At 38.8% G+C, this 25,783-nt stretch overlaps 2 protein-coding genes across 3 annotated transcripts in view; one reads left to right on the top strand and one right to left on the bottom strand.

The window, feature by feature from the left end:
* Positions 1-327, bottom strand: part of FBXL5 (F-box and leucine rich repeat protein 5) — a 34,149-nt gene extending 33,822 nt beyond the window's left edge. Inside the window, exon 1 of the mRNA XM_039698773.1 lies at positions 55-327. Within this exon, the coding sequence (XP_039554707.1) occupies positions 55-327 (273 nt within the window). The remainder of the gene's footprint in view (positions 1-54) is intronic.
* A 3,747-nt stretch (positions 328-4,074) lies between these two features.
* Positions 4,075-21,878, top strand: LOC120497359 (ADP-ribosyl cyclase/cyclic ADP-ribose hydrolase 2-like). Of its 2 annotated transcripts, none has more exons than XM_039698737.1 (9): positions 4,075-4,475; positions 8,523-8,652; positions 9,670-9,805; positions 10,289-10,371; positions 10,767-10,843; positions 13,330-13,422; positions 14,888-14,974; positions 15,439-15,498; positions 18,572-21,878. In XM_039698737.1, exons 1-9 carry the CDS (start codon positions 4,306-4,308, stop codon positions 18,684-18,686), a joined length of 951 nt encoding a protein of 316 aa, XP_039554671.1. In that variant the 5' UTR covers positions 4,075-4,305; the 3' UTR covers positions 18,687-21,878. The 2 variants fall into 2 exon arrangements, with proteins under 2 accessions (XP_039554671.1, XP_039554673.1); XM_039698739.1 differs by having other exon boundaries at positions 16,199-21,878.
* The last annotated feature ends 3,905 nt before the right edge of the window (positions 21,879-25,783 follow it).

Raw genomic sequence — 25,783 nt, 5'->3', positions numbered from 1 at the left:
CGTGCGCGGCCGGCCCCGCCCCTTCCCGCGGGCGGCGGCGGAGCCGGGCCTTGCTGGGCCGGGCGGCTCCTGCCGGGAATTCCCGGTGCGGGAAGCGATCCCGCTCGGTGCACTGCCCTCGGGTCGTCCAAGTGAGCTGCAGCACTGCGCGACTTGGGAGTCGGTGCCTTGGCAACGCCAAGGTCGCAGCTTGTGGATGTAAAAACCATTACAGAACGAGTTAGGCTGGAAAAGACCTCTGAGGCCATGGGCTCCAGCCCGTGGCGTGCACCTTGGCACTGAGGCCACGTCGCCTTTCCTTAAACACCTCCGGGACGATGACTCCATCACCTCCCTGGGCAGCCCATCCCGATGTCTAATCGCCCTTCCTGCGAAAAAAATCTTCCTAATGTCCAACCTAGATCCTTCCCTGGAGCAGTGTAGGATGTGTCGTATTGCTCCTTGCCTGGGAGAAACGACCAAGCCCCAGCTGTCTACAGCCGCCCCTCAGGTGTTCGTAGAGAGTCAGGCTAAACACCGCCAGCCCCCTCAGCTGCTCCTCACAGGGTTTGTGCTCTGTTGCCCTTCTCGGGACGGGCTCCAGCAGCTCAGTGTTCTTCCTGAACTGAGGGGCACAGAGCTGGACACAGGGTTTGCAGTGTGACCTCATCGAGAAAGGTCCTAGGAAAACTATTTGTTTATGCTGCAGTGCGGAATCTGCACCCAGCCTTTTGCAGCATTTGTGCCAAACAAGTAAAGTGAAGTGTGTTTGTTTAACATCTGAGGCAAATGGACCAGAAACACCTGCCTGTCCTACTGATCTGCTTGTGCAACTTTTCAAAGTAAACAGGAACACTGGGCCAAGTTGAGATTGCACATCGATTTGACAAAAGCTGTAACTGTCAACCAACATGTAGTGTTGTAAAACTGTTGACAAGCATTGCAATGTTCAGTAAATGTCACCAAAATACTTTGTCAAACACACAATAAGTGCAGCAGACCCTTCTGACTGAAAGCTGTACAAGGTCTATGTTGCAGATATTAAATGTATTAAGAGCTAGCGAGGTCATAGGTGTAAGCAATTCATTGTAAATATGTTGAAATAGTTTCAGCAAAGTCATGTGAGTTTTTTAGTCTGGTATTTCTCAACATACTAATGCTGGGAATAAAATGCTGGTAAAAGCAGTAAATAGTGAACTAAGCAGAAGAGCTCGTGTTGTGAGCATTACCTAGCTGACACTGTGCACAATAATCTTTCTATCTCTTTATCTAAGGAAATTAGTCTTAAGCAATTGCAGTACTAGGCATTTTCCATGAATCCTTTCCTCCTCAAAGGACTTTTGAATACACTGACCTACTTAGCCATGTTTGCAAATACGTACAAACCTCAGAAGGTTAAATTCTTATAACTTCGGGGTGGGGAAAAAAAAAAAGCAGTTACATGGGAGGGAAGAAAGGAGGGCAAAGCCCAGGTGTCACACAGCTGGCTAGCCAGCACACAGCTGTGTTTACTGCTTGGCAAGTGAGCAGAGCTCTGGGCTTGGGCTTGAGCGTGTCTTTCACATGGAGTGTGCCCTGGCACACAAAGGTGCAGGTGAGACCCTGTGTTACTGCTGTAGCTAGGCTTATGCACTGAAGACACAAACCCTTAAGAAACAATGTTTGAAGTTCATTGCTTACAGAGGAGCTTGTGAATATGAGGTCCTATTTCCAGGCCCAAAGCATGTGGTCATAGAGAATTGAGGTTATTCAGAAATTCATGCTTGAGTAGTAACAGAGGATTAAGGTTACCATCTGTTACACCTTCCTACTGCTGGAACTTACCACTCCTATCTGATAGAAATAACAGGAGAGAACATGTTGGTTCCTCATCTTCTGGGGTTCAGAATGTAAACATGTGCTGAATTTCATGGGGGTCTTTTTGGGTTAATATTCAGTTCATGAAATACAGTATCTCCAGAGCAGGTATGCTGCCAATTTTCTGACTTTTCTTCATGAGCAATAACATCTTCTAGGAGAGAAAGGAGAGAGAGCGAGGAACTCATGTCTGCATCCACCATGAATTGCCAGACCTCAGGAGGCAAGATGGGCAGCCAGTTTGTGGCAGTGAATTACAAGTGAATTACTCGTGAATTACTACAAAATAAATTACATTATAAAGAGACTAAAATACCGAATTTTCATGGACTAGTTTAAGGATAGACTTGGTAATTTTTTTACAAGAATTTACATGGAGAGATGATTCTGAGGATGGATTCTTCATGAGTGTAACAAAAAAAGATATTATGAGATTCAGTGACTGGAAGCTAAAAGTAGACAGGTTCAGGCCAGAGCTAAGGTTTTTCTCTCGAGGCTATCAAACCACTGGAACCTTGGAAGTTGTTAATTTAGACCTCAAGTGGAATATTTAGGACAAAACTAGGAACACGAATTTAAAATGGCTGTGCTGAGTCAGATAGAGGCCCTTCTGGCCTGATGCTGTGTTTCTAGAAGTTGCCAGTGAGGAAAGAAATCTTGACAGGAGTTGAAATGGGGATCCCAACAACTCTTGGATCCAGTTCCTCTGGGATGTTTTGACAGCTTATCTGTCTGTTAGGGAAGCCACATCTTCTTCCCCAAGGTGCTGCATCCTAACCTAGTAGGTACTTGGAGAGTATCTGTCTATGTGACTTCTTAACTTACACTGCATATTTTAAGCAAAAGTTCTAGCCTTAATGCAAAAAATCAGTGCCAATTTCTGCACATTTATGTATAGAAGATCACATCACATTCTGGTTTCTGTTAGATTCTGAAATTACTGAGCAAAATTTCGTTGCAGCAAAGTTAATAATAAAAGAAAATATTCAGTGGCTTACATGGATATTGCACTCTCTAATTCTGAATCCAAAGTATTGACTTGAAACATTTGATTATTGTTCTGGCACCCTATCAGCATGGACATAGAGAGGTTAGGAAGAGAAATAGGAAGAAAAAGCATTAGAGAAGCAACAGGAGTAAAGTACATCATTTCCTGTGTCTCCACCAAATCGAGCACAACATTGAATATCCATTTCTGTGTAAATCTGGCTTTCCTGAAGACTCTGCTGCAGGTAGCAAACCAATTGGCTATCTTTTATCATGTTTATAGCAGAAATCCATCATCAGGAATTTACTCAATGATTAGCAAGATTTTTCTTTCAGCAAAATCCACCAGCAGCTGAGTATCAGTGCATCAACAGAAGTGTAACACTACATAAATATGTACACAAAAATTTATATATTCACTGAGGCACAAGAAAGAAAAGAAAAGAAAAAAAGGAAAGGAAAGGAAAGGAAAGGAAAGGAAAGGAAAGGAAAGGAAAGGAAAGGAAAGGAAAGGAAAGGAAAGGAAAGGAAAGGAAAAAGAAAAGAAAAGAAAAGAGAAAAAAGAGAGAACCAGCATGGTCCTCAAAAATGTGAGTGCAAAAATACTTGGAGGTTGCATACAAAATACTTGGAGGTTGAATTTATCTTTTAAAGGAAAACAACCCCAGTGTGGTTGTATTTGCAGCAGGGTGTATCAGAGAATATTCTGAAGATTAGATTGATTGGTGCCTTTTGATGTTCTAACAGAGTATTTAAGGGAAAAGAGCCTGGAGGAGAATGACAGCTCTTTGAAGACATGAAGACATGAAGTTGAAGACATTTGTTCAGTGCACAGGATGTAAGTCGTAATCCTTATATTTCTCGTTATGATTGATTCATGACTGCAAGGCAGGTTTTTTTCACAAAGACATGATGCACGTATCATCACACCAAAATGCCACTGTCGCTGTCCAGGGGAGAGATGGAAAAAGAACTGACTAATGTTGCCCCTGTGTGTGATACAAGATAACTCGAGGACTTGGATATTTTCACTGTCCTTGCTGTAACTGCGTATTTTAGGTTTTGGTTTGTTTTGCTTGCAAGCATTTTTAATGGTCTAGGGAAGTGTAGCACATCAACGAGTATTAAGCCAACCAAAGGCATCCTAAGTATTCAAGTGCTAAGGGGTTTTTTCCTCGCTTTACGGAGATATACTGCAATTCTCTTCGGTTATCACCAGGTGGCCTTCAAAGTTTCTCGATTTTCTGAAGTGGGGGAATAGTTTAGACACGAGGAAGTGATGTATCCCTGTGCTGCAATCGTTGCAGGAAATAGTTAGGTTATAGTTTCCAGCAAGGTTTTTTTTTCCGCCTTGTCTTGTGTACTGAGCTGTAGTTAGTACTGAAAATATTACACGTTCAGACTGCAGGTTTCCATTTAAATTGTATCATTGAACTCCATTTTTTTTTTTTTTCTGTCAAGAATTTGGATTGTCAAGAATTCATGATGATGAGCCTTTTTTTTCCTCTTTTATTTGTCTCTGTTCTGTGTATGAACAGCTTCTCAGGAGTGCAGGGAAAGAAATGGAAAGGTGAAGGTACTACTCAAAACCTGGAAAGTATTGTCATTGGAAGATGCTATGATTATGTTAGAATTGTGAACCCTGCTGTTGGGTAAGTTTTGCTTGTTTCTGGATTAGTTTTTTATGTTCTGTACAAAATGGGTGCTAATCAGAAGCTTGATGTTATCTTCTAGCCATGAAAGTAATCCTTTTGAAGCCAACATTCTTGTAGCTGTCTGGAAATAACAATATTACTTTCTTGGATGTAATATTTTAAGTAAAGTACAGTAACTGAGGCATGACTTAATTCTTCAGTTCTTTATTTCACTTTTTTTGCCCACCCCACCCCCCAATACTTTCTGAAAGGAGAACAACACACAGAAATGGCAGGGATGGTGTTTTGGAAGTACCAAATCTGACAGCAGTCCTGGGAAGACCAGCTTTACCTTGCATGCCCCTATATCAGGTCATGTAGAAGGGGAACACCTCACTTTGCAGCTATCCTGTGGTACTAAAGGAACCTGTTTAGCTCATCCACCTGACAAGTCAAGTGCTAATCAACTGCTCCAGTGGGATTATCTGTGAGCTTCTATTGGTTGTGTTAATTATACAGAGCTGCAGGTAAATCACACACTTTGCTAAAATGAGCACTTTTCTGTCTTCCTTGCATTGCAATGGCTTCACTAAAAAGGAAGAAAATAAGAAGGACAATCTCCTAGAGTTCAGCCCTTTATTCTGTCACTAAAAATTGTCCTAAAAGTGTGAAGAGGTATTTGCAGAGGGGCCCTGTCTGAGTTCCTGTGGCATGGAATTGCTGTCTTAAAACAGGATTAGATGATATTGCAAACATCACCTCGATTCCCCAACCTCCCATTTTCAGTTCCTGTTGCAAAAGAGGAAGATACAGGTCTTAAAACAAATTTTTCGCTTTTAACAAAGGCAAAACAATATACTTCTGCACAATAATACTCTTAACCTATTAGAAGTGTTTTCTTTCAAGTTTTTTTATGAAGGAAAAAGGATCATCCTAATGCAAATAACACAGTGCACGAATTTCAGTTCAAGTTTGGCAAATTTATAAACATGTCACAATGGAAAGTGGAAGTAAACTTTAAGTGTAGATTTCTACATTCCTACAATATATTACATAATATAAAATATGTGAACTTAGTTTACAGTTGTGTAGGTAGTCTGGTCATGCAGTAGGCTCTAGATAGGTAGAGCTTCTGCAGGACTTAACAGATGCCCCTTGATCTATATCCGAAGCAGGACATGAATAATAATACAGAATATGCTAAAATGAGCAACATAAAGGATAGTTACTGTAGAAATTTGAACTGTATTGTTAATTGATTTGGACTTTTAGAGATATAAATGCAATATTCTGGAAAACATTTCTATACGTCTCATGTTTATGATAGTTTTGTGATTCACTGAATTCTGGTTACATTTTCACAACATGATTTTAAAATGGAGAAGTCTGAACATATTCATCAAAGTATTCATTCATTCTTGCTCAGGATAGCATAAAGCCAGGCAGGACATTAGGACTACTTTCCTGAATTTAGACCAAAAATGGCATTATTAAAAGAAGAGCTACGCAACTAATTTCTTATAATGTGGGGATTTTTCTCTTTCCCTTAGGTCTACAAGCAAATAATGTTATGCAAACAAAATGGAAATTTCACATTGCACAGATCTATTGCAAAATTGCACTTGTAATATCTATTGCAAAATAGATATTACAATTATTAATAGCCCTTTGTTCATTGTCTGTTTCTTAGTTGCCCCCGGCTAGCTTTTACAGAGACATGACCAGCTGGATAGGTTTTGCTTCTGAACTTATGTGCAACTTTTCTAAAAATACTTTGCTAAATTAAAGGAAGCTTGCAAAACATGTATTTATACTGCAAGATAGTTAAAACATAAAGATGTTTATAGGAACATAAGAAAAACTTTCCCACGTGTTAAAATAGAGCATGCAAAATGGCAATAAAAAGAGGCATTTTACAAAACACTGTGGCCATGAAGAAGTGAGGAATTTGAATTAAGATCATATTTGACGTTTCCTTACAGGAGTACACTAAATAACACAAATGTTCCTATAATGCTTTTTGTCCATATTTGTTTATTTGTAGTATATCATGAAAGCTTTAAAAACCATTTTTTTAACTAAATAGTGTGAAATTAATCTGACTTATTAGTGTCTACTAAGATTAGAAGGAATTGTCCTGAAGCAGTCCTTCCCCACCCTGTAGTTTCAAAAAGTGGTTTTGCCAGCTAAGAGTATCAGGGCAGAATAATAGAATAACCCTTTTGATTTACAAGCTGTTCAAAACTGGGTGAGAAGTCATGAAAAAAAAAAAGAGCAATATGTGAGTTAACCAGAAAATTACTGATGGATGCAGCTGTCAAGAAAGATCTTAAAAGTTCGGTTGATTGTAACCCACAAGTACTAATGTAAGTGCTTCAAGTAGAAAGCTCTTCAGCAAAATGAGACCTAAGTATATACAATTGTCAGAAGCCAAAGTATAACAGCTTGAAATCAGAAATAGAGTCCAAATTCTTTTATTAAGTAAATCTGTTTAAACCTTGAAACTACTGATCAAGGATCATGTTGCATCACTGAAAATTTCCAGGTCAAGATCCATATGTGCTTACAGTATATAGGGAATTTTTTACATAGTTGTTGAAAGCATGCCCAGAGATTTCTGTAAGAAAATCTGTGGTCTGTTTCCTGCATAGGTCATCACAAGGGCTCCTTTAAAGTGTCTGTGACATTCAGTGTCACAAAGCAGCTCCCTAAAGAACCTGTACCAGCAGAAACCATGCTGTCTATGGATGATACTAAATGAGCAAAACACTGTAATGGTAAAGTTTTGTTTATTTATCAGGACTGCTGTTGTTCAAGCTAGGGCTTTGCAATGACAGCTATTCATGTCAGGAAGGCTGTATGCACATAGCATAATTATTCTCCTGTGAAGAGTGTTCTTGGTATAGACATTGTCACAGCATTATGTGGGGAAGGTACTGTGGAAAAGTGGTGAAAAGAGAAATTCTCTTCTTAATTGCTCCTGGCAGGCTCAGAGCTGTGACAGGTGAGATCCTGAAAGTCCAAAGAGATAGGACTTCCATCTGTAGACAGCCTGTCTTGTCCCTCCATGGAGTTTATTGTCCCCAAGACAGAGCTGGCAGAAGGGAAATGTTGGAGTGCACAGCCTAGCATCTTATTTCAACACTTGAAGTGTTGCATGCTAACAACATTCTTGTAGTTCTTGTAACTACTGCATAGTGACAGTGTGTCCCTGTCACACAGTCCCTGATCACTGTACTGATTCCAGCAAGATAAAACTGCACAGTCCCAGGGCCCAGAAGCTGAAGGCATCTGTCACCATCATTATGTCACAACAGGACATGAGATGAATGACACACACTCTGAAACCTTCAGGGTAAAAAGAAGGAAGTTTATTTCTCGACCTCGATATATATAGAATTTGAAAAGTAACCCTGGATGGGAGGATGAAATTGCCACCTCTCCAATGACACTGGTCAACCAACAGTCCATCAAATTTTTCCTCCTCCAGAAAGGAATGCAAAAACAACATAAAAGTGCATGAGAACTCCATTACAAAAATGTAAACATCAGAAGGCTTAGAAGAACTTACAAGAACAGGGTGACAATCATTACCATAGAAGTTTTTTAGCAACTTGACCTGCATTTGAATCTGAAATTTTAAGAATAGTATTGTGTTCCAGCAGCATTGGATATTTAGCTATGGTTCATTTGAAATGGCTCTTTGAATCTGGGAAATTTCAGATAAAGCTTTTTCTTCAGTATTTCTACAGTGTTGAATAGCAAACTCACTGTGTACACCATACCTACTAAGATTTTTGTTGAATCATAATGTGTTTCTAATTCCACACTGTAAATGCTAATATTTTCCTTGCTACTACTTCCTTATGTGCTGCAGTTATGACTCAGAAGACAAGATCTCTACGGTCTTCCTGAGCTACAAGTGTTTTACCACCCTGACTTCAGTTTTCTGCCTTAGCCTTATACAGATTTTAATTGGGGTATTTGAAGGAGTTGGGAACAAATATCTTTCTTGCTCAGCTTTGAAAAAACAATTTTGCTATTTGTTTGTTTCAATAATTACAGTGAGAAGAATTGTTCACAGATATGGGAAGCATTTAAAAATGCATTTATTAACAAGGATCCTTGCAGCATTCTACCTGAGGATTATGAATTATTTATCAACCTCACATTTCACACGATTCCACCTAACAAGGTAATAATTTTTTTATGTTAATTGCCCTGTGACATACAACAGATGACACATTCAAAATTGACGAATCATTCTGTAACTGATTTGTGAGTCACTCTTTTTTACTGCTCTGTAGTTTATAAACTAGACTCAGACTTGATAGCATGTTTTGATGTGTTTGGCTCCATTTATTTTATGCAGTAACTTCTCAGCAATGTCTCTCTTTTCACACTACAGAGACCCCCATTTTTCCTGTTGTGCTGGGAGCTTTGCCGTAGGTCTTGAACTTCCACTTCTACTTTTCCTTAAGTTAGGTGCTCTGGTTGCAAATGCTGTGCCTGCTATCACTTTTTGCTTTTACTCCTCACAGCTAAGTCTCATGGCAGTGCCATGTTAAACATTGACGCGCTGAACAAGCAAAAGCAGAAATGAGAGAGGACATTGTTCTGTGCCAGAGGACAGTAAGGGTTTGATGTGCTGGCAATTGCAAAGAACCATGGAAGTACAAAAGACGTATTGTGCTTTAATACAGTTTTTCCTCTAGCACAATTATTCCTCATTTCTAAATGACACAAGCTAAACCAACAAATACTACTGTCAACATGGCTTAATCCATGAGGAGTTCTACAAACACAGAAATAACATCTAGACATATGGGGTTTTTTCACACCCTAAGCCAACATAGCAATGTGAGAGATTTCTGGTAACATATATCTGGCTTATAAATATCTTCCTTTTTTCTTCTTCCCCTAAATCTGTCTGCTGAGGCAGGCAAAGCTAGGCCTAACTATATTTAAAATAGGACCATATCCCTTCTCATCAAACTACTACTGTTCTTCAAGTCACTTTTGATCAGAATTTATACCTCTGGAAAATTAAAAAACTTTGTTCCTTTAAAGGGGTAGCTAACATTTCTGGTTATTAGCTTGATTTTGAAAGAAATACCAAAACATGTTTTCAACTGTTTTCAATACCCCATAATCTCACTGTGTCTGCACCCAAGTGTTGGTACATTTCTTCTCTATGTTTTTTTTTTCCTAGTCTCTTTTCTGGGAAAATAATCAGCTACTGGTCAATAGCTTTGCTGACAGAGGACGTCGTTACATGTCTGTGGGTGATACTCTGTTTGGCTTCGTTGGAGATTTTCTGAACTGGTGTGGGCAGGCAGACAGCCCTGGTAAGACAATGAGGGCTATTTAATTATTTATTATCTGTAAAACCACAATGGAGACCAATACTGTGTCCTGGAGAAACCAAATTTGCTCTTACCTCATGAAAAATCAGGGATGGCTTCACTGTCTTGTTCTCTCTTGTATCATGTGACTATTTAACACTGCAGTCAGGGGAGCACACAGTGAAATCTAAGTGGTCCTGCATTGGGGATAAACCTCTTTCTTAGTCTTCTGAACCTGGAGCTCCCTGCATCCCAGGAACAGAGTTAGAACCATTTCAGCCAAATTACTGAATCCTCAGAATGCCACTGTGTGTGTAAACTACAAAGGATGGAAAATTATTGAAAAAATACAACAGCTTTCAGTGCTATGTTACACATAGGTTGTGGGTTCAGTGAGTGATGCACAAATATTTAGTTGCTTGCTAAAGTCACTTTTTATAGTCATTATGGTCTCTCTAATAGCACAAATCACATGCCTTCCCACAGACCTGGACTATGAATCCTGCCCTACCATGACGGAGTGTGAAAACAATGCAGTGGATTCTTTCTGGAGGATGGCCTCGATCACTGTAAATATTTTATTAGTGCTGACTGCATACATCTGCGAGTGTGTCCAGGGTGGTTCAGGAACTGCTAGTTCAAAACAGATTTAAACCTGTAACTCTACTGGATTATTTCCCCTGTTACAAATACACTGTTTTAGACTAGCTGCAGTGTTCAAGCATGGATAACTTAACATTCACCTTAGCTAGATAATGTGTTAAAATTCTGTTAATTAAACCATGGCCTGTTTGGTTCCTGTCCTTTTTACTTCAGTGACCTGATAGGGTGCCAGTCCAGTATTATTTTTGCAGTTCTGATAGTTTTCACGGTAAAATTCTTTCCTTGGTTACTGTTGTTTGCAATGAAATACCAAGTTACATGACCAACCTGTGAGATCTGAAAGCATTGTTATCTATTGCAGTATGCACGGCACAGCTCGGGGGTGGTACAGGTCTTGCTGAATGGTTCTGCAGAGGGAGGAGCTTATCCACAGCCAGGGTAAGAGAACTGACTGATTTCTGTGTAGAGCCTGTGTGGTGTGATTTTCTGTGTAGAGTCTGCACGACTATAAAAAAGAAAAGTCAACCAGTTACTTGGGTCTTCTGCTGCACAAAGCATGGGAAGGGTAGCTGAAAGGACCTGTTACATCAAAGTCTGCTGAGTTGTGGGGACAAATGTTAATTGTCCCTAGCTGAAGGATTAATACGTAGTGGATGGGAACGATCCTTTCAACTCCTGCATTTTACAAACTGCTGTGGCAAGCATGGTGAATGCTCTGGCAAAATGTGTACATCTTCAAAAAGATGAATGTTAACAAAATTTCTCCTCAGGGACATATCCAAATAGAGGATATTGTTACAAGGAGTGTAGCTTTTGTCAGGCCTACCAGCAAACTTGGTAAGTTCTAAAGGGAAAGTATGTATTTCTCCATGACCAACAGTGTAGTCTGAGGTCTATTATTGTTTCAGAAAGCAAAAAAAAGTTTGTTGAGGAGGATAATGGCAAAGATGAGCTTCCTCTCCTTCTTAGTTCCTTTTATATTAAGGACACGTGTATTTTTCTTGATTCAGAGGTGTACCACCATGCAGAAGCTCATCTAAGCTTACATTCAAAATTTATTTTAAAAGTACACCCTTTAGAACTTTTACTATGTGTCTGTAGTGACTGCTTGCCTGTGGTAAGAAATGCATCCTTCATTACCTCAGCAACTGTCCTGTCAAGGCAGATGAAAAATTATATCTTTTAAAAACCCATAGAAGACATCCTCCTCCTGTGTATTCACTGAGGACTAAAAATTACCATTGAAAAGGCAATTTTATCTTTGGACAAGAGAGAAACAAGAACCATCTTTTCTAAAACACCTCCTAACTACTTACTTCTGTCCCCCAGAACGTCTCTGTACACAGCTTTCAGCTAATCACAAAGACTTAAACAGTCTCTTTGGGTTGGTCAAATGGTCAGCTGGGATCAAATCTTCTGCAGATGGTAATACCTGGCAGCAGGCCAATATCCAGAATCTATTATAGATTCCTTATTTTTGAAATTGATTCCTTATTTCTGTTAATTTACAGATTCCTTATTTCAAAAACACCTCACACACACATTAATTCCACCAGTTCCCTGGGTTGCCAGTCCAGTGGTATTTTAACCAGTGAAATCACCACTAGATCTCACACTGCCAAGGAGAAAGCAAAGCCAGTTGCTCCATCTGTTTTCTTTGCTGTGTATCTTCTGCTCCATTTATGACTGAATTTGTTTAAGAGATCATGTTTGAAAAAAGCTGGAAATTGAATAATTAATACCAGAAAGTAATCGGAAAGATCTGCCTGTCTTCCTAACCATCTCTCTGGTCTGTTTACAAGTATTTCAAAGCCCCTTTCAAAGTTTATTAGATTTTAAAGTTTGTACACTTAAATCATCATTAAGTCACCTGATATCATTTCAGTTAAGATTTACTTCTCATTTCATGGCAAAATAACTTTGCTCATTCACACAGTATGAATTTAGTTGGCAGATTTCTTTAATGATAGAAGCCAGTTCAAAAATTGGTTTTACTGAAGTCAGTTGTACATTGTTCCTCTACAGTTTCTGACATCTTTAGTTAAAGATTTCTCCAAATCTGGGAGCAAGCTTCTTTTTTTCTGGCAATAGAATATGCATGACTGAGTAAATGAGTTGGAATCTTTATTTTTTGTTATATTTTCACTATGTATTAGACAGGCTTGGACGCCTTGGAGAGAAAGGCAAACCTGCTGTTGCTGCTACTGGTCTTTGGTCAGCTACCACCATACCAGACTGGAGCAGAGAAAGCAACTCTTGGTATCTGTCCTCCTGATCCACTTCTCCAAAAATTTAAAATAATTTTCTGACTTCATGAACCAACAGACTGGCAAGCAGCACTTGTCCTGTGCTTGCATTGCAGAGCCTGAAGGCCCCGGGATGACAGACCCACATTGTCACTGCTGGTCCCACCCAGGAAGTGGCAACTAATGGTCCCTTCTTATCTGTGGAGATCTCAGAACATTTAAAAGGGCTCAGAGACACTGTAGTGCTGATATAGACACTTAAGAAGACACATGATAGGCAAATAGCAAGTTAGAGGAGAGACCAAGGCCCAGACTTGGACCAGGCATTCAGTGAGGACACAGCCTTTACAAGCTTTCTGAGTGAAAAAACCTGTAAAAGATTGGAAATCATTACATCACATCTTGGTAAAAACATTAGAAATCTATGGCTTTGAAATGCCAGCATCTCACCAAAAAAAAAAAAAAAAAAACCAATCTAGAGACATTAAAATCAACCTTTGCATTTCATATCTTCTTAGATTAGATATTATAAGGAAGTATCAAAGGCTTTTGGATTTGTTTTTGCATTTTTAAAAGTTAATTTTTGTTCACTTTTAGGTGAATTCGTTAATACAGAGGAGGAAAAGGACTATTTAATTTTCATGTTCTTTATAGTTCAATTTGTTTTTCTTGAATCAGTTTCTTTGCAGATTATGAAATACCTAATTTCCAGAAAGACAAAATCTCACAAGTTGCCATTTGGGTTGTGGATGATATTGAAGGACCAGATAGGTAAGTTATGTCTTCAAAATAAAAATTAGTTTCTCCCTTTTGTACCTGTCTTTAAAATTTCGCCTTATCTTTCTGTTTGATTATATTTGCATACTTCTTAAAACAAAATATTTTGGGTGCTTTCATGAACACAGGAGACACAACCTACCATTCTCAGAGAGTAGAATTAGAGAAAATATAAATGAATTCTAATGTTAGATCTGCAGCCAACTCTTGGTTAGATGTGTGTGTGGATTTCAGACCTTGAATCAAGATAGAGCATGAACAGTTTTTCTAAAAGTCAATCTGAATTTCAGATTTAGCGCTGATGAGTAATATTTATTTCACCTTGCCATATGCATTTTTTTCATTTTCACCTATCTTAACTGTTTGAAAATTTGTAGAAGTGGGCAAATACCAACGGATGGCTCTTTTTCTCTCAATAATTAATCCAGTAATAAAATGTATGCTTTCAAAGTGTCTAATTTTGGTAATTTAAATAAATCAAACAAACAAATAAGTAATAAACAAATATAACAAAACTGATCAGTCCAAACAGTTTGGGCTGTATGTTGTGTATTTTACCACAATGCTATGGAGTCTACATAGCATAGTTCAGATTAGCATTTTTCAGCCTGTCTCTCTAAATCAAAGAATCATGCCCTCTGGGAGGGAAAAAACATACAGCTAATCTTTGCAAAAATTTCCCTTTTTACAAAGAAAAGCTAAGACAAGCACTGCATTGTAATTTATGTTTCAGTAAATGGATGCATGGGAATAATTGTATATTTTTATTAATTGTTTTCTACAATTACTTTGTTGGTCTCCATATGATTTCTTTAGTCATGGGTGTTTACTGACCAGCAGATAAGTATCACTGGCCTTAAGACTTTATGTTGGTGCAAGTTTAGAAGTCTCAGTAGATTCTGTAAACTTTCTTATACTAATTGGACTACAAATTAAAAAATCAGTGCTAGAAACAGGAGCTGTGTTGAGGATTGTTTCTGGGTTTTTTCTCTCTGTATTTTTCTATTATTCAATATTCAATAGAGAGAACAAGCTTCTAACAGCAAGTATAATACTCATTTATTAAAATGAACTTATTCTGTAAAGACAGATGGCATCAACTTACCTAAATAGTTGCCAAAGAATATTACAAACAAAACACTATTTTACAAAATTATTTAGGTCTTTTTCTGTCTAGTCAAATATTAAATGTGGGATTATTAGTGAATAGAATCTAAAAATGCTACACTGGCTGAACCTAATCTTCCAGACTCTGTAAACTGTAAAAAGGATAAATTATGAAACAACAGTAATGTAAGCAAATGAAGCATGAAGAGCAATGTACACCATTCTTCTGGAGGTGTTATGGAATACAGAAGAGGCAAAGTAATGGGGATTTACTTTACTAATTCCATCAAGTTCAATGAAAAGAAATTATATAACAAAAGATTTGCAATAATATTGAAATCCTTCCTCACAGAGATTCCTGTGGAACTAATAGTGTAAAGACATTAGAAACCAGGCTGAAAACTCTTGGTTTTGATGTCACTTGCACTGACAATTACAAGTAAGTGAAAATCTTTTATTATTATGCTGTATTTGCAGAAGTACCTTATCTATTTTGATTCTTGCTGTGCAATACTGAAGTGCCATTAATGTCATGTCTTCAGGAGGGATGATGTCACAGTTTTCAGACTTGGCATTTTTTGGTTGTTTATTGAGCAAAACACTATGTCTTATTGTATGATTGAGTGGAACATTGTACTTACTCAATGTCAGACACAGAAGACGGCCTCATTTACTTGGATTTAAAATCTAAACAGTAGTTAAAAACACTATTGAATGTCTGCAGAATTACCAGTTATATTCACAATAGGTTTCACAGCTCTAGTCATTCCCACAGATTGTAAGATAAATTTAACGAAGGGAAGATTTACACATGATAGTACTGTGAATTTGTTTAATTTTTTTCATGTTTTTTTTTCTCAGTTGTCTGCCTGAAAGGTGCTAAATAAGATAGTATTTTCACAGGTCTGTAATGTTCTTACTCTGCCTGGATAGTCCTGATGATTCTAAGTGTGCCCTTGCATCGTAAGTAAAAGAAGCTCAACCTATTCCAGTGTCATTACAACTGAATAAATTAGGCAGCAGTCAACAGATCCCACCTCTACCACCTGTTGTATATTCTCCATATGCAATACTCAGTGGTCTTGAATCTGTTAGTTACTGTGAATTGAATTAGCAGTTTCTATTCACAAATTATGCACAGCTGTCTGTGAGCACCTGCTGTTCAAAATTAGGTGTTAATGGGTTCTCATTGATCACACAGTAACACTGTATATCACTGATGATGTGAAGTTTGTACATATCACTGTTCTGATATAAAATCTATTACAAATTTGAAGTTGCTTTCATTGATATCATTTCTTGAATAATCAAAGTATAGATCAAATGGCAACAGATCTAAAGCACATTTATCCAACTACTGGAATTTTCAGTTCTAAATTTTGAGGAACTTTTCTTTAAATCTTCCATTTTGTGTGGGACTTAATCTCTATATTTTGGTATTTACCTTGGGCCAGTGAGTTATCTACAAAGAATGCAGCTTACATCCAAGATATAACTTCTTAATTAGCAAACATTGCTCCCAAACTCCTTGCTTATCCATATTTATCTATATTATATGAGGAGCATTAAATTAATTTATTATGTATTTCAGTGAATTTACAGTAAAGATTACTGTTTTCAATTTTTACTATGTTTCATAATCTATATGCTGTTGCTTATATAGGTACACATGAGATACTTGAACATCTGAATGAGAACTTCCTCACTGTTTGGAATGCTGTAGAATGTATCGATACATAAACACTGTTTTGTGGTTATATTCTTCTTATGGATAATCCATGCTTTATTTCTTACTGTCCTTTCTTCCCTATTCAAGCACATGCAAATTTTTGTGCGTTAATACCTGTGTGGTATTGCAATGATAATTTCTGCTATGAAGGTCCTGATTTGCTGTCCCTGGTTATGGCAGCAGAGGGGTGCAGCCCCAGCTTGCCTGCCTCTGGGAGGGGCTGTAGTGCTTCATGCAGTACAGAAAAGGAGGTGGACATCACCTTCTCTAACATGTGTCCAGTTCTTGGTACACACTTACAGAGAAAGTGAGTATTCCCCCTTCTTGCTGGTCACTGCAAACTGTTACTCACCTTGCAATGCAACATGTATTCTTGCATGCAAATTATATCCTAGCACCAGCATATAATTGTTATGAAAATGGTGGGTTTATAAATACCACTGATAGCTCCAGACCTCTAGGCAGTAGTTCATAGAACAGACTTCCTGTTAGGGCTTTGGTTACAAAATGCCCTTGCACAGTGGAATAAAATAGGGTTTCCTTGTTCTAAAATTGAATGGTCACCCCAGGACAACGTGTCAAATGGAAATACAGTTATCCCCTTCAAAATAATAGCTGTGAACATAGTGACAGTATTAACAAACTGGAAGAAAAAGCACAAGACTTTGAAAAATACAATGTTTTATTGAGCACTTGACAGAAGATTTTTCTCCTCTCCCAGGTTTTAAATAATTTTCCTCAAAGTTTTGTGATGTGTGTGTGTTACTCAGCTGAGGAAACCTGGATGAGAAGGTTTTTGGAAACCATTAATGTGTTTTTCCTTTCAGCTAAGGGCGAGGCTGCAGTTGTGCAGTATTGCTGCATGGCGTTTGCAGTGTGTAATCAGGGGAGCAGCCGCCCCTTCCTTCCCATCCATGTACTCAGAGTAACATAATCCCTGGTGTACTTGAAACACCAGTCTCACACTCTCCTGGGGTAACTCCAGAGCAACTCAGCTGTTCTCATCCTCCTTAGGAAAAGTTTCCTTGCTTGTTTCCTTCATGAGCACTCTATTCCATTCTCTATGCATGCCACTGTAATAAGTTGGGGATATATAAGTTAATTTCTTATATATCCCAAATCACAATAGAGTTTCCCAATCTGAATGCAAAACTATCATTTCCTCTCCCTGAAATTTAAATAATTTAAACACTATAAGCCAATGAATACTTACATTCTTCCCAAAATCACTCAATTCTCTGCAGTAAATAACACCACCTCCATAGCTGCCTTTTCAGAAGGAGCCCTAAGTAAATGCATATAAATGATTTGATGATTACCTTCTTAGGTAAGTTTTCTGCGTTCTGTGATGGTCCATTAACTGACTGGGGGCTGGTCAATAGGGGTACCACTGTTGGAGTGGGTATGTGTTAGGAAAAGTTTCCTTTGCAGAGTAGGTGCTGTCAGTGTTCATACTTCCATAGTAGACAGTGGAACAGCATGCAGGGGTTCATGCATCCCCTTTCACCAGGGCTGTTTGCTATTACAGGGCTGATAGCTGCCCTCTCAGCCTCCAGTGAATAATGTCCTGAGCCCAAAAGCATCAGAGTTGGGCAATAATGACTTTTTATGTCACCACAACTCCTGTTACATGGGCATAGCACAGGAGAGAGCTGGGCCAGGGTAGCAGAAGGATGGCCTAGAAGGTGCTGTAATGTACCTGGGGTTTCTTGTGTGGTGGTGGTGCCCCTTAACTCCTCTCCAGACTTGAACGATGTTCCTGCTCAGTCAAATTTGGACTTCAGCTGAAGGCTAAGGTGACACCCTGATGTTAGAAAAAAACTTGTGAGTAAAAAATACCCACTAGATGGCAGAGATGGCTTACAAATGTGAGCAGGAAGGAAGCCAGATGCAAGCTGTTAGTGGTGGTGGCATGGATTACTTGCACTATTGCAATGTCAGGGAGAAACAGAAGTGGATCTGGGTACTATTGCACCAAGTGCTGTGAAAACACACTCCTCCAGGACCACTGCTGTCTAGAAGAACACTATAAAATCACAAGCATAAGGCCAGATACAGCAAATGGATGTAGAGAAACAAGAAGGCACTTGTGTGAATGTAGAAAGAAGAGTTCCCAGGGTTTTGCAAAGATATTCTGTTTATAGAAACATGACAGCCAAAGGGAATCTGTTGGCAGGCTCATATAAAGAAACTTCTAGCTTAGCACTTGGGCCACAAACTTCACCCTTGGCAACAAACCCCTGATATTTAAAAGAATCCTAACTCAGCTCTGTGCTGTGAACATCCTGTTTGTTTTCTCTTCTTCAGATCTGCACCAGCAGCACAAAGAGGACCTATATCTTCAGACAGAGGAGGCAACTGGAACAAGCTCATGTTTGTTTCTTTTGCAGGCTTTTTGTTCAGATTTGCTTTAGTGTACTGAGTTAATCAACTGAATCCATATCCTCTGTTTGACTTAGCTGACTATACATTTCGCTTCAGCTGATTTCTAACTGCAGTTTCATCCTGCTTTTAGGACTGCAAAACCTTCATATTAAAACCTTGCATACTAGATACTGGCTTGTTTTAATATCAAAAATTATCCCACTGCTGCTAGAAAGCCTTATCCTTCATTTTCTTTTTCTAGAAGTTCATTGCTATTTCCTCTTATCTTTATTCTCCAGAATTAAACCAAGAAAAATATTTCCTGTTCACATATTTCAGAAAGAAAAATGAGACTAAGCATACATCATTACTTGTTTATAAAGCCATCCTAGCATCTGACCTTGGAAACTAAGTGACTGATTATTGTGTTTGGGAAGGTGAAACATAAATTCAAGTGGAGAGATCTTAGATTGCTCACTTAATACGAGATGCAATAGGTAAGGCAGTGGGAAAGTAAACTCACTTTTATAAGTGGTCCAGTATTTGGGCTAAACTTAAAAACTAGGGTACAGCAAGATTCTGGGTGCATACTTGCCTGCAGTAATTTACTACATAATATCAATTGTTTCATCATCTGCACAGCTGTTCCTCAGCTGGCTGTTTCCTGGCCACTGGATAGCAAATAGTCAGAAATAACAGGTCTAGAAAGTTCCACAGTTTTTCCACCACAATGTGATTTATGGTATATCAAATTCAGATAAGAACCTGCCAAGTCAGACACTGGCCTGCTTGCAGTGAACTCGGATACAGGGTTCAGAAAACACTGAGGAGACAGCAGATGCCATCCTGGAGGTTTCTTGGGTTACTTGTGTGAATTCCAGTGCTTCAGCTAGAGGTTTCTCTAAACCACCAGGACATCCAGTTACCAGGATAACACATAAATCTTCAGAAAAAAAGTAGTCATTCTACTGAGAATAATTGTATGTAGCTATTTTTTGCACATTTTGTGTTAGCTTCTTTATTATTTATTTGTGTTTGTATAGAATGGTTGCCAGGAATCTTGGAGAGGATGTTCCTGTTATCTCAGTGAATCTGATTTAAGGGTCCATAATAGATTTACATCCTTTCAATCCCTGATGCAACTGTGTCATGTTGTATGTTTGAAAGATAAAGTATTTAAAATATGTTGTAGTTGCTTATTTGTCTTGTTTCCCTGCCTGTAATAATCTTTAATTTGGTTCAATGCAAATCTCTTTATATTGCACATGTATTTGGGTTTGCCTACATCACAGGTGGGTTTAGGCTCCAGCCTGAAGGATTTTTGTGTCTGTTTCAGACACAAAAAAGTACTGAAAGTACAGAAGTACTGAAATCAGAAGTTACAGACCTTTAAAAATCTGGGCTGTGTTATGCCTCAAAATTGTTTCCTATCTGTGCTGTAACTTTAGTTTTTTGATTAGTTCTTTGAACATCCTGTTCATTTTTTGTTTTGTTTCATGTTTTATTGTTTACAGTAGCCACCAGAGTAGTAAGAAAGGTGTCTGTAACACCTCGTAGCTAAAGGTACCTGAGTCACATCTCAGATAGCTAAAGCCAAGCAATTGTGATCAATCTTCTGTTTGCCCACAGCAGATCATATCATGACACATTTTGGGCCACAGGCTGCAGAGATAGTGTGTGAGAGGCTGCCAGGTGTCCCAGCTATCATCAGGGCTGCTGTGTGCTACCTGCTGCCCTGTGTGTGAGCTCCAGAGAACAGCTCAATACCATTCACCAGCCATGAGCCTCTTAGGCAACTTCCAGCCACAAGCCAAGCATCCCAGCTGGCCAGCTTTTGCTTTCCAGCCTCTGCATGGAATTGACTCCAGCAGCACAGTCAGTGCTGGCAGTTACACATGGTACCAAACACTCTGTAGAAAGTGCTAAATAATTCTCTCTTGGAAAAAAATTAAAATATTAAGTAGGATAACTTCAGTTTAAACAATTGAGATTACTTAATACATAGCCTTATGTCAAAAACAACACACTCAGAACCTCTTCCAGTATTTTCTTATTTCTAATGTTCTTTCCTCTTTTCCCATTACTTCAACTCAGTAGCAATGACAGCAATTTCTTTTTAATACCTGTTCAATAAAGTGTCTCAAACTTGCTTAAAAAACTTGGGAAGATCTGTAAAGATTTATAGCTAACCAGCTAATATAGCTAGTAAAAAAAAAAATCAACAACAGCAAGGCAAAGTTCTAGATGCATAGGTTTCCTGAGACTTTTAGAGGCAGCAGATTTCAAGCTGAGTGTGAATTGTTTGTTCTCAGTATAACATAATGGTTTTAATCTGTGCAAAAGAGCAGTGTGACTGGCACCTCGGGAGCTGAGGGGCAGGAGTGTCAGCAAAGCAAGAAACAATAAGGTTATTTGTTACTCCCAGAGGGAGGGAGAAGCATGAACGTGACTTTTTTTAAAATTTCTACATCTATAAGAATACGAATAGCACTATTTACAGATATGTATTACACTGAAGTAGTGACTGTCAGCCAGGTGAGCCTGTGCTATGTCTTGAACACTCTGAAAATGTGAAAATGCTCTGATTAGCAATGTCTAATGCAAGAGCTGTGCCAAATGTGGAGAAATCATGCTGTCCAAAAGGCATCTGCCCTTTTCCTTAAACTCATTCAAGCCTGGGTAAGTTCACAAATATAGAGTGAAAATGTTTCAACCGTTCATATTTATACTAGCAGTAGTACAAAAACAGCTGTCTCCAGATGTGAATTTGAGGGAGAAAATGTTTCAGATGAAACAATATGTATATCATTTAATACTGAGTCCTGTTGGGTGCCAAAATGCTGTGTAAACCTATTAATATCCAACTACTTGTGGCAAATGAAAACATCATGTACAGGAGCATTACAAGGTTTTCTGCATTTCTGCAGATAGACCTGTGGAAGCTACTGAAAGTAAGGCAGTATTTCCTGCTGTGCCCATTTTGTGGACCTCGTAAGAACTCAGTTACCTCACATTCTTTATTCCTGTATAGAAGTTAATATACTCTCTCCTCCTACTAACCTACTTTTTCTTTTTGCTGCATGCATTTCAGTCATTGTATCTGACAGAAGCTGAACTCTAATTCAGAGTAGTTCCTTTTTCCAGCATGCACACATATACACCTGTTCACACCTGCTCTGCCTATTTTTAAATGTAAAGTCCTGAATGCTCTGGAGTAAAAAGTTATGAGAATAAAGTGAGGACAACTTGATCACCTCTCTGCCCTTTTTATACTGCTGGTGTTTATTTTTGTCATATTGGTCTCGATGTGATATTCAGCTGACATGACTATGTTTTCAATCAACAATCATAAGTGTAGTGAAATGTGACCTGAAACCTCAATAATTTGAATAATACTTTTTGTTCCATGAAAGCTAACTCTTCTGATAGTGTTCTTCTCAACTGAATTACCTAGAAATAATTCTGATGTATTTTGCTTCAACAATAGTGTGAAGTGGAAGAAGAGTGCTTTTAGCAGAGCCAAGTAGTTTGGTTTAAAATAGCTCAGTATGGGGAGGCACAGTATCTTAATTTAGCCAAATGTCAGGGTGGCTCAAACACTTCACAAGTTCTTTTTGATTTTCAGGTTTTTCCTAATTCGTTTCTACCCAGTCTAAATTTATATGCAGTTTTATGTAAGAGGCAAAGAATATAATCTGTCAGATTTTGTTTATAATCTACAGGCATCTGATTTCCTAGCTTCCTGACAATTATGAAGGCAAGCTCAGAGATCCTCATTCCCTCAGGGCAGCAGCGCAGTTGCAGTGCAGGCTGGCAGGGAGACTGCTGCAGGAAATTGGAGCCTGGGAGGGTGGCACGTATGTCCCCTCACCCTGTGCCAGAGGGCCCGTGCTGCCTGGCAGCCCCCTCCTGCTACCTTCTCCCTGTCTCTGCAGCTAAGGTGAACCTGATCTCCATTCACATGAGTTACTTTGTATTTTTAGCAGAATATGTGAGCAGAAAATGATACTGTTGGAAATTCTGTAAGAGGAAAACAAAGGTGGATATTATAGTGTACATTTCCTTCCAGCAGCAGGCAGTGCTGTGGAAATTATGTAAGTGATGTCTCACTTGTGGCCATTTGACCAAGAATACCTGTGGGCTGTGGAAGCAGTAAGTGTGGTAAATTCCATAAGTGCAGACAGAGACGATCCTCCAGAATTCCTCCAGTATGCCTGGAGTATCTTATGTCCTTAGTTACAGTACTTAATAAATAATTAACAAAGAATCTAAGTACCATAGGCAGAAACAAGAATTATAAGTCAAGACTGTGGTGAATTCTGGTTACCAAACTGCAGGAAGATTTTTTATTTTTTCCCTATTTGCAGCTGGTAAAGTCAAGAGTGCTAAAGAAATGACAGGCATTCTATCTGCTACACTGTGTCAAGGTACAGATGTGGAAAAGATCCTAGGTCACTTTGTGCCATTCTGAAAAGCAGCAAGCAAAGAAAAAAATAATAGAAATAAGTATCCCATGGAAATTTTAATCTTCTGATACCAAGTTCCAACTGTAGGAAATGCTGGCCTGTGTTAATTTTTACTTATCCCTTGGCTTTGATGAAAGGTACCAGAAGATCCAGAGCTGGTATTTCCACAACTCAGAATGTATGCTCTGGGCTTTCACCCAGAACTTTCTGTCACCACTGCACATTAGCATGGGGTTATATGACATATGTCACTTCAAAAGCAGTTAAGAACAGTAAGTATAACCAATACTCTTGTAAAATGCAGCATTAAATCCCAGACAAATATTTCTACACATGCATACAAATGCATATTTTACATAGCTGTCAGCTAGACAAGATCTTTGTCAAGTTTTTTTGGTTTTGACCTTTGAGCCATCACATAAAGCCTTTACAAGTGGCATACCTACCCTATATAGTTCTTGTAGGAGTAATTGTGCTATTTACACACTCCTGGAGTTGAAGAGCCTAATTCTGTATCGACTTTGTTTCCTTGGCTGCCTCAGTGGGATGGGAGCCTTGTGGGTATTTCTCTTCAGAATGTGTGAGCAGCATAACAATTAGTGCTGGCTGGAAGACAAGCACTCGGTTTCATGAAAGTTGGTGAGATTACTGCATGTGCTTTTCCTCTGCACTAAATTAAACCTTGAAAATGGTTTGCACAAAAAAAGCACAGTAACCTCATCAGAAATCGTGGTAAGATCCCTCACAGATAGGATGTAGCTTTGGTACAACTCTCACTTGCAAGCTCAACTATCACAGCTGTTTAAATTTCTTTATAAATTAAATATGTCATCAGTAAAAAACACTTTCTTCATATCCTGACTCAAGTAGAATGAATGAGTCATTAAACTTGGGCCTCCCACTCTTCAGAACTGTGCTTTAAACAATATACTTCGGAATGTGGTTTTCTAGTTTGCCAAGGACATAATTTTCTGACATGTATAATAGAAAGGCATAACAAAAAGTGGTGAAGATGATACAAAAGAATGAAGTAACCTGTTTCCCCAAACTGTTCTGGAGCTACTCCATGTCCCTCTTCACCAGAGCAGTGTGCTGGTATGTAGGAGATCTCTTGGCATATTGCCTCATTTCTTGGCAAAATCAATGTGCAAACCCCAGCTATGACTTTGTTTTGTCACAAGCCCCGCACTTTGGCTAAAGAAAAAAGGAATTGGGAATTACAAAATACAAGAAGCAGCACTGGTGGCAGCAGGAAATTCTTCGGGAACAGCAAAGCTCAGGATGCACCTGTAGAATTGCCAGGCTCTCCAAGAGAAGGGGAAGGAGCAGATGGGATGACACTAAAGAGATTCAGCAGGGGAAACAAACACAGAGATGGGAGGAAGACACTTGATCCAAATAGGGAGAATGCTTTGGATCCTTTGGGATCTTTGTTTACAATGAACAAAGGAAAAAATCAGTAACTGGTGTCTGTTACCCTGTCTGACAGAGAACAGCACCGTCAGTGTTGTCAGGGCTCCAGCTGGCAGCAAGCTCGCACAGCCAACACAGAGAGGCTGGGGCTGCTCAGACAGACAAGGGAAAGGAACCAGGCTGTGCATGTCTGCGTGGAGAATGATCAAGGAGTAGCTGCTTCCAAACAGCCCTGCCCTGGACATGAGCTTTGAATGCACATCCACCCATATTGTATTAATTTGTAGGGCAGTCAAAGCTGCAGTACTGATTCAAAACATCAGAGCTGAAGGACAGATGTCACCACTTCTGAGACTGCTCAGGATATGTCTCTGCTCATGTCAGTGCATCTCACCAGTTGTTTGATTCTGCTGAAATAATATGACTGTTCATACATCACATCCTAGAAAGAAACAATTTAAAATGTGTCATTCCAGTGCCATTTCAGCAGAGCATGACACCCATGGAAAAAATAGGCAATTAATTCAGGAATCTTAAGCTCTGTTATTGGCCTTGAAAAGCTCTTATTTCTTATGATGTCTCCATAGCCTGGTGTGAAACAATGTCATAGGAAAAATTTGAGGTAGTTTTCTATGGTATGTCTGGTAGGAGTTTCCTGATTGGAAAGATTTTTAGAGAAATTAACATACATAAACACAACATTTTAAAAGCTTTTCAAAACATCCCTGAACCATTAAGTGAAGAAGAACTTCACAGGAGTAACCATCTATATGAAGATAAACATACCTTACCAGGCAATCAGAAAGATTTTGTAAGTTAATTTACTGATCAGGAAAATTTAGCACTTACTGATAAAAGATTTATCCTCAGTGTTTTAACACAGTGTTTGAAGAGGGGAAAATACAGTTTCTTCCTTTCTTCTTCCAGTTGTGATCTCCCATGTGAAAGTAAATGCATTTGGAAGGACACAAATTAGGTGAGAGGAGGATTGTATTTTAGGACTCAAGGACTCAGAGTCCACAACTTCTGATTTACCAAATCCTTAATGGAAATAATTTTTGGGGAAAAAAACCCTAATTGCTCCTGTTGCAGCCATGGTCTTTATCCCAGCTTCCCTTAATCTCATCAGTTTCTTCCAAAAATATTGATCTAAGAGGAAGCATTTCTAAAAATGCTTTAGATTTCTAAAAAATCTTTACAAAGGTGAGTGGATGGGAGTCAGAATCTTGTAAAAGTCTGAACACCACAGCTCTGCATGAGACACTTCTTTATGCTA

This window comes from Passer montanus, unplaced genomic scaffold (assembly GCF_014805655.1).
Source record: "Passer montanus isolate IOZ18808 unplaced genomic scaffold, ASM1480565v1 scaffold13, whole genome shotgun sequence".
Lineage (NCBI taxonomy): Eukaryota > Metazoa > Chordata > Aves > Passeriformes > Passeridae > Passer > Passer montanus.
Note: the sequence above shows the minus strand (reverse complement) of the source record. Positions and strands in the feature narration are given on the sequence as shown.

Excerpts from the sequence above, each read along its gene's own strand:
- LOC120497359 (XM_039698737.1), top strand. The coding sequence starts at position 4,306 with ATGATGATGAGCCTTTTTTTTCCTCTTTTATTTGTCTCTGTTCTGTGT. Across the intron at positions 10,372-10,766 it reads GGAGGATGGCCTCGATCACT|TATGCACGGCACAGCTCGGG; the intron begins GTAAATATTTTA and ends TATCTATTGCAG. Across the intron at positions 13,423-14,887 it reads GATATTGAAGGACCAGATAG|AGATTCCTGTGGAACTAATA; the intron begins GTAAGTTATGTC and ends CCTTCCTCACAG.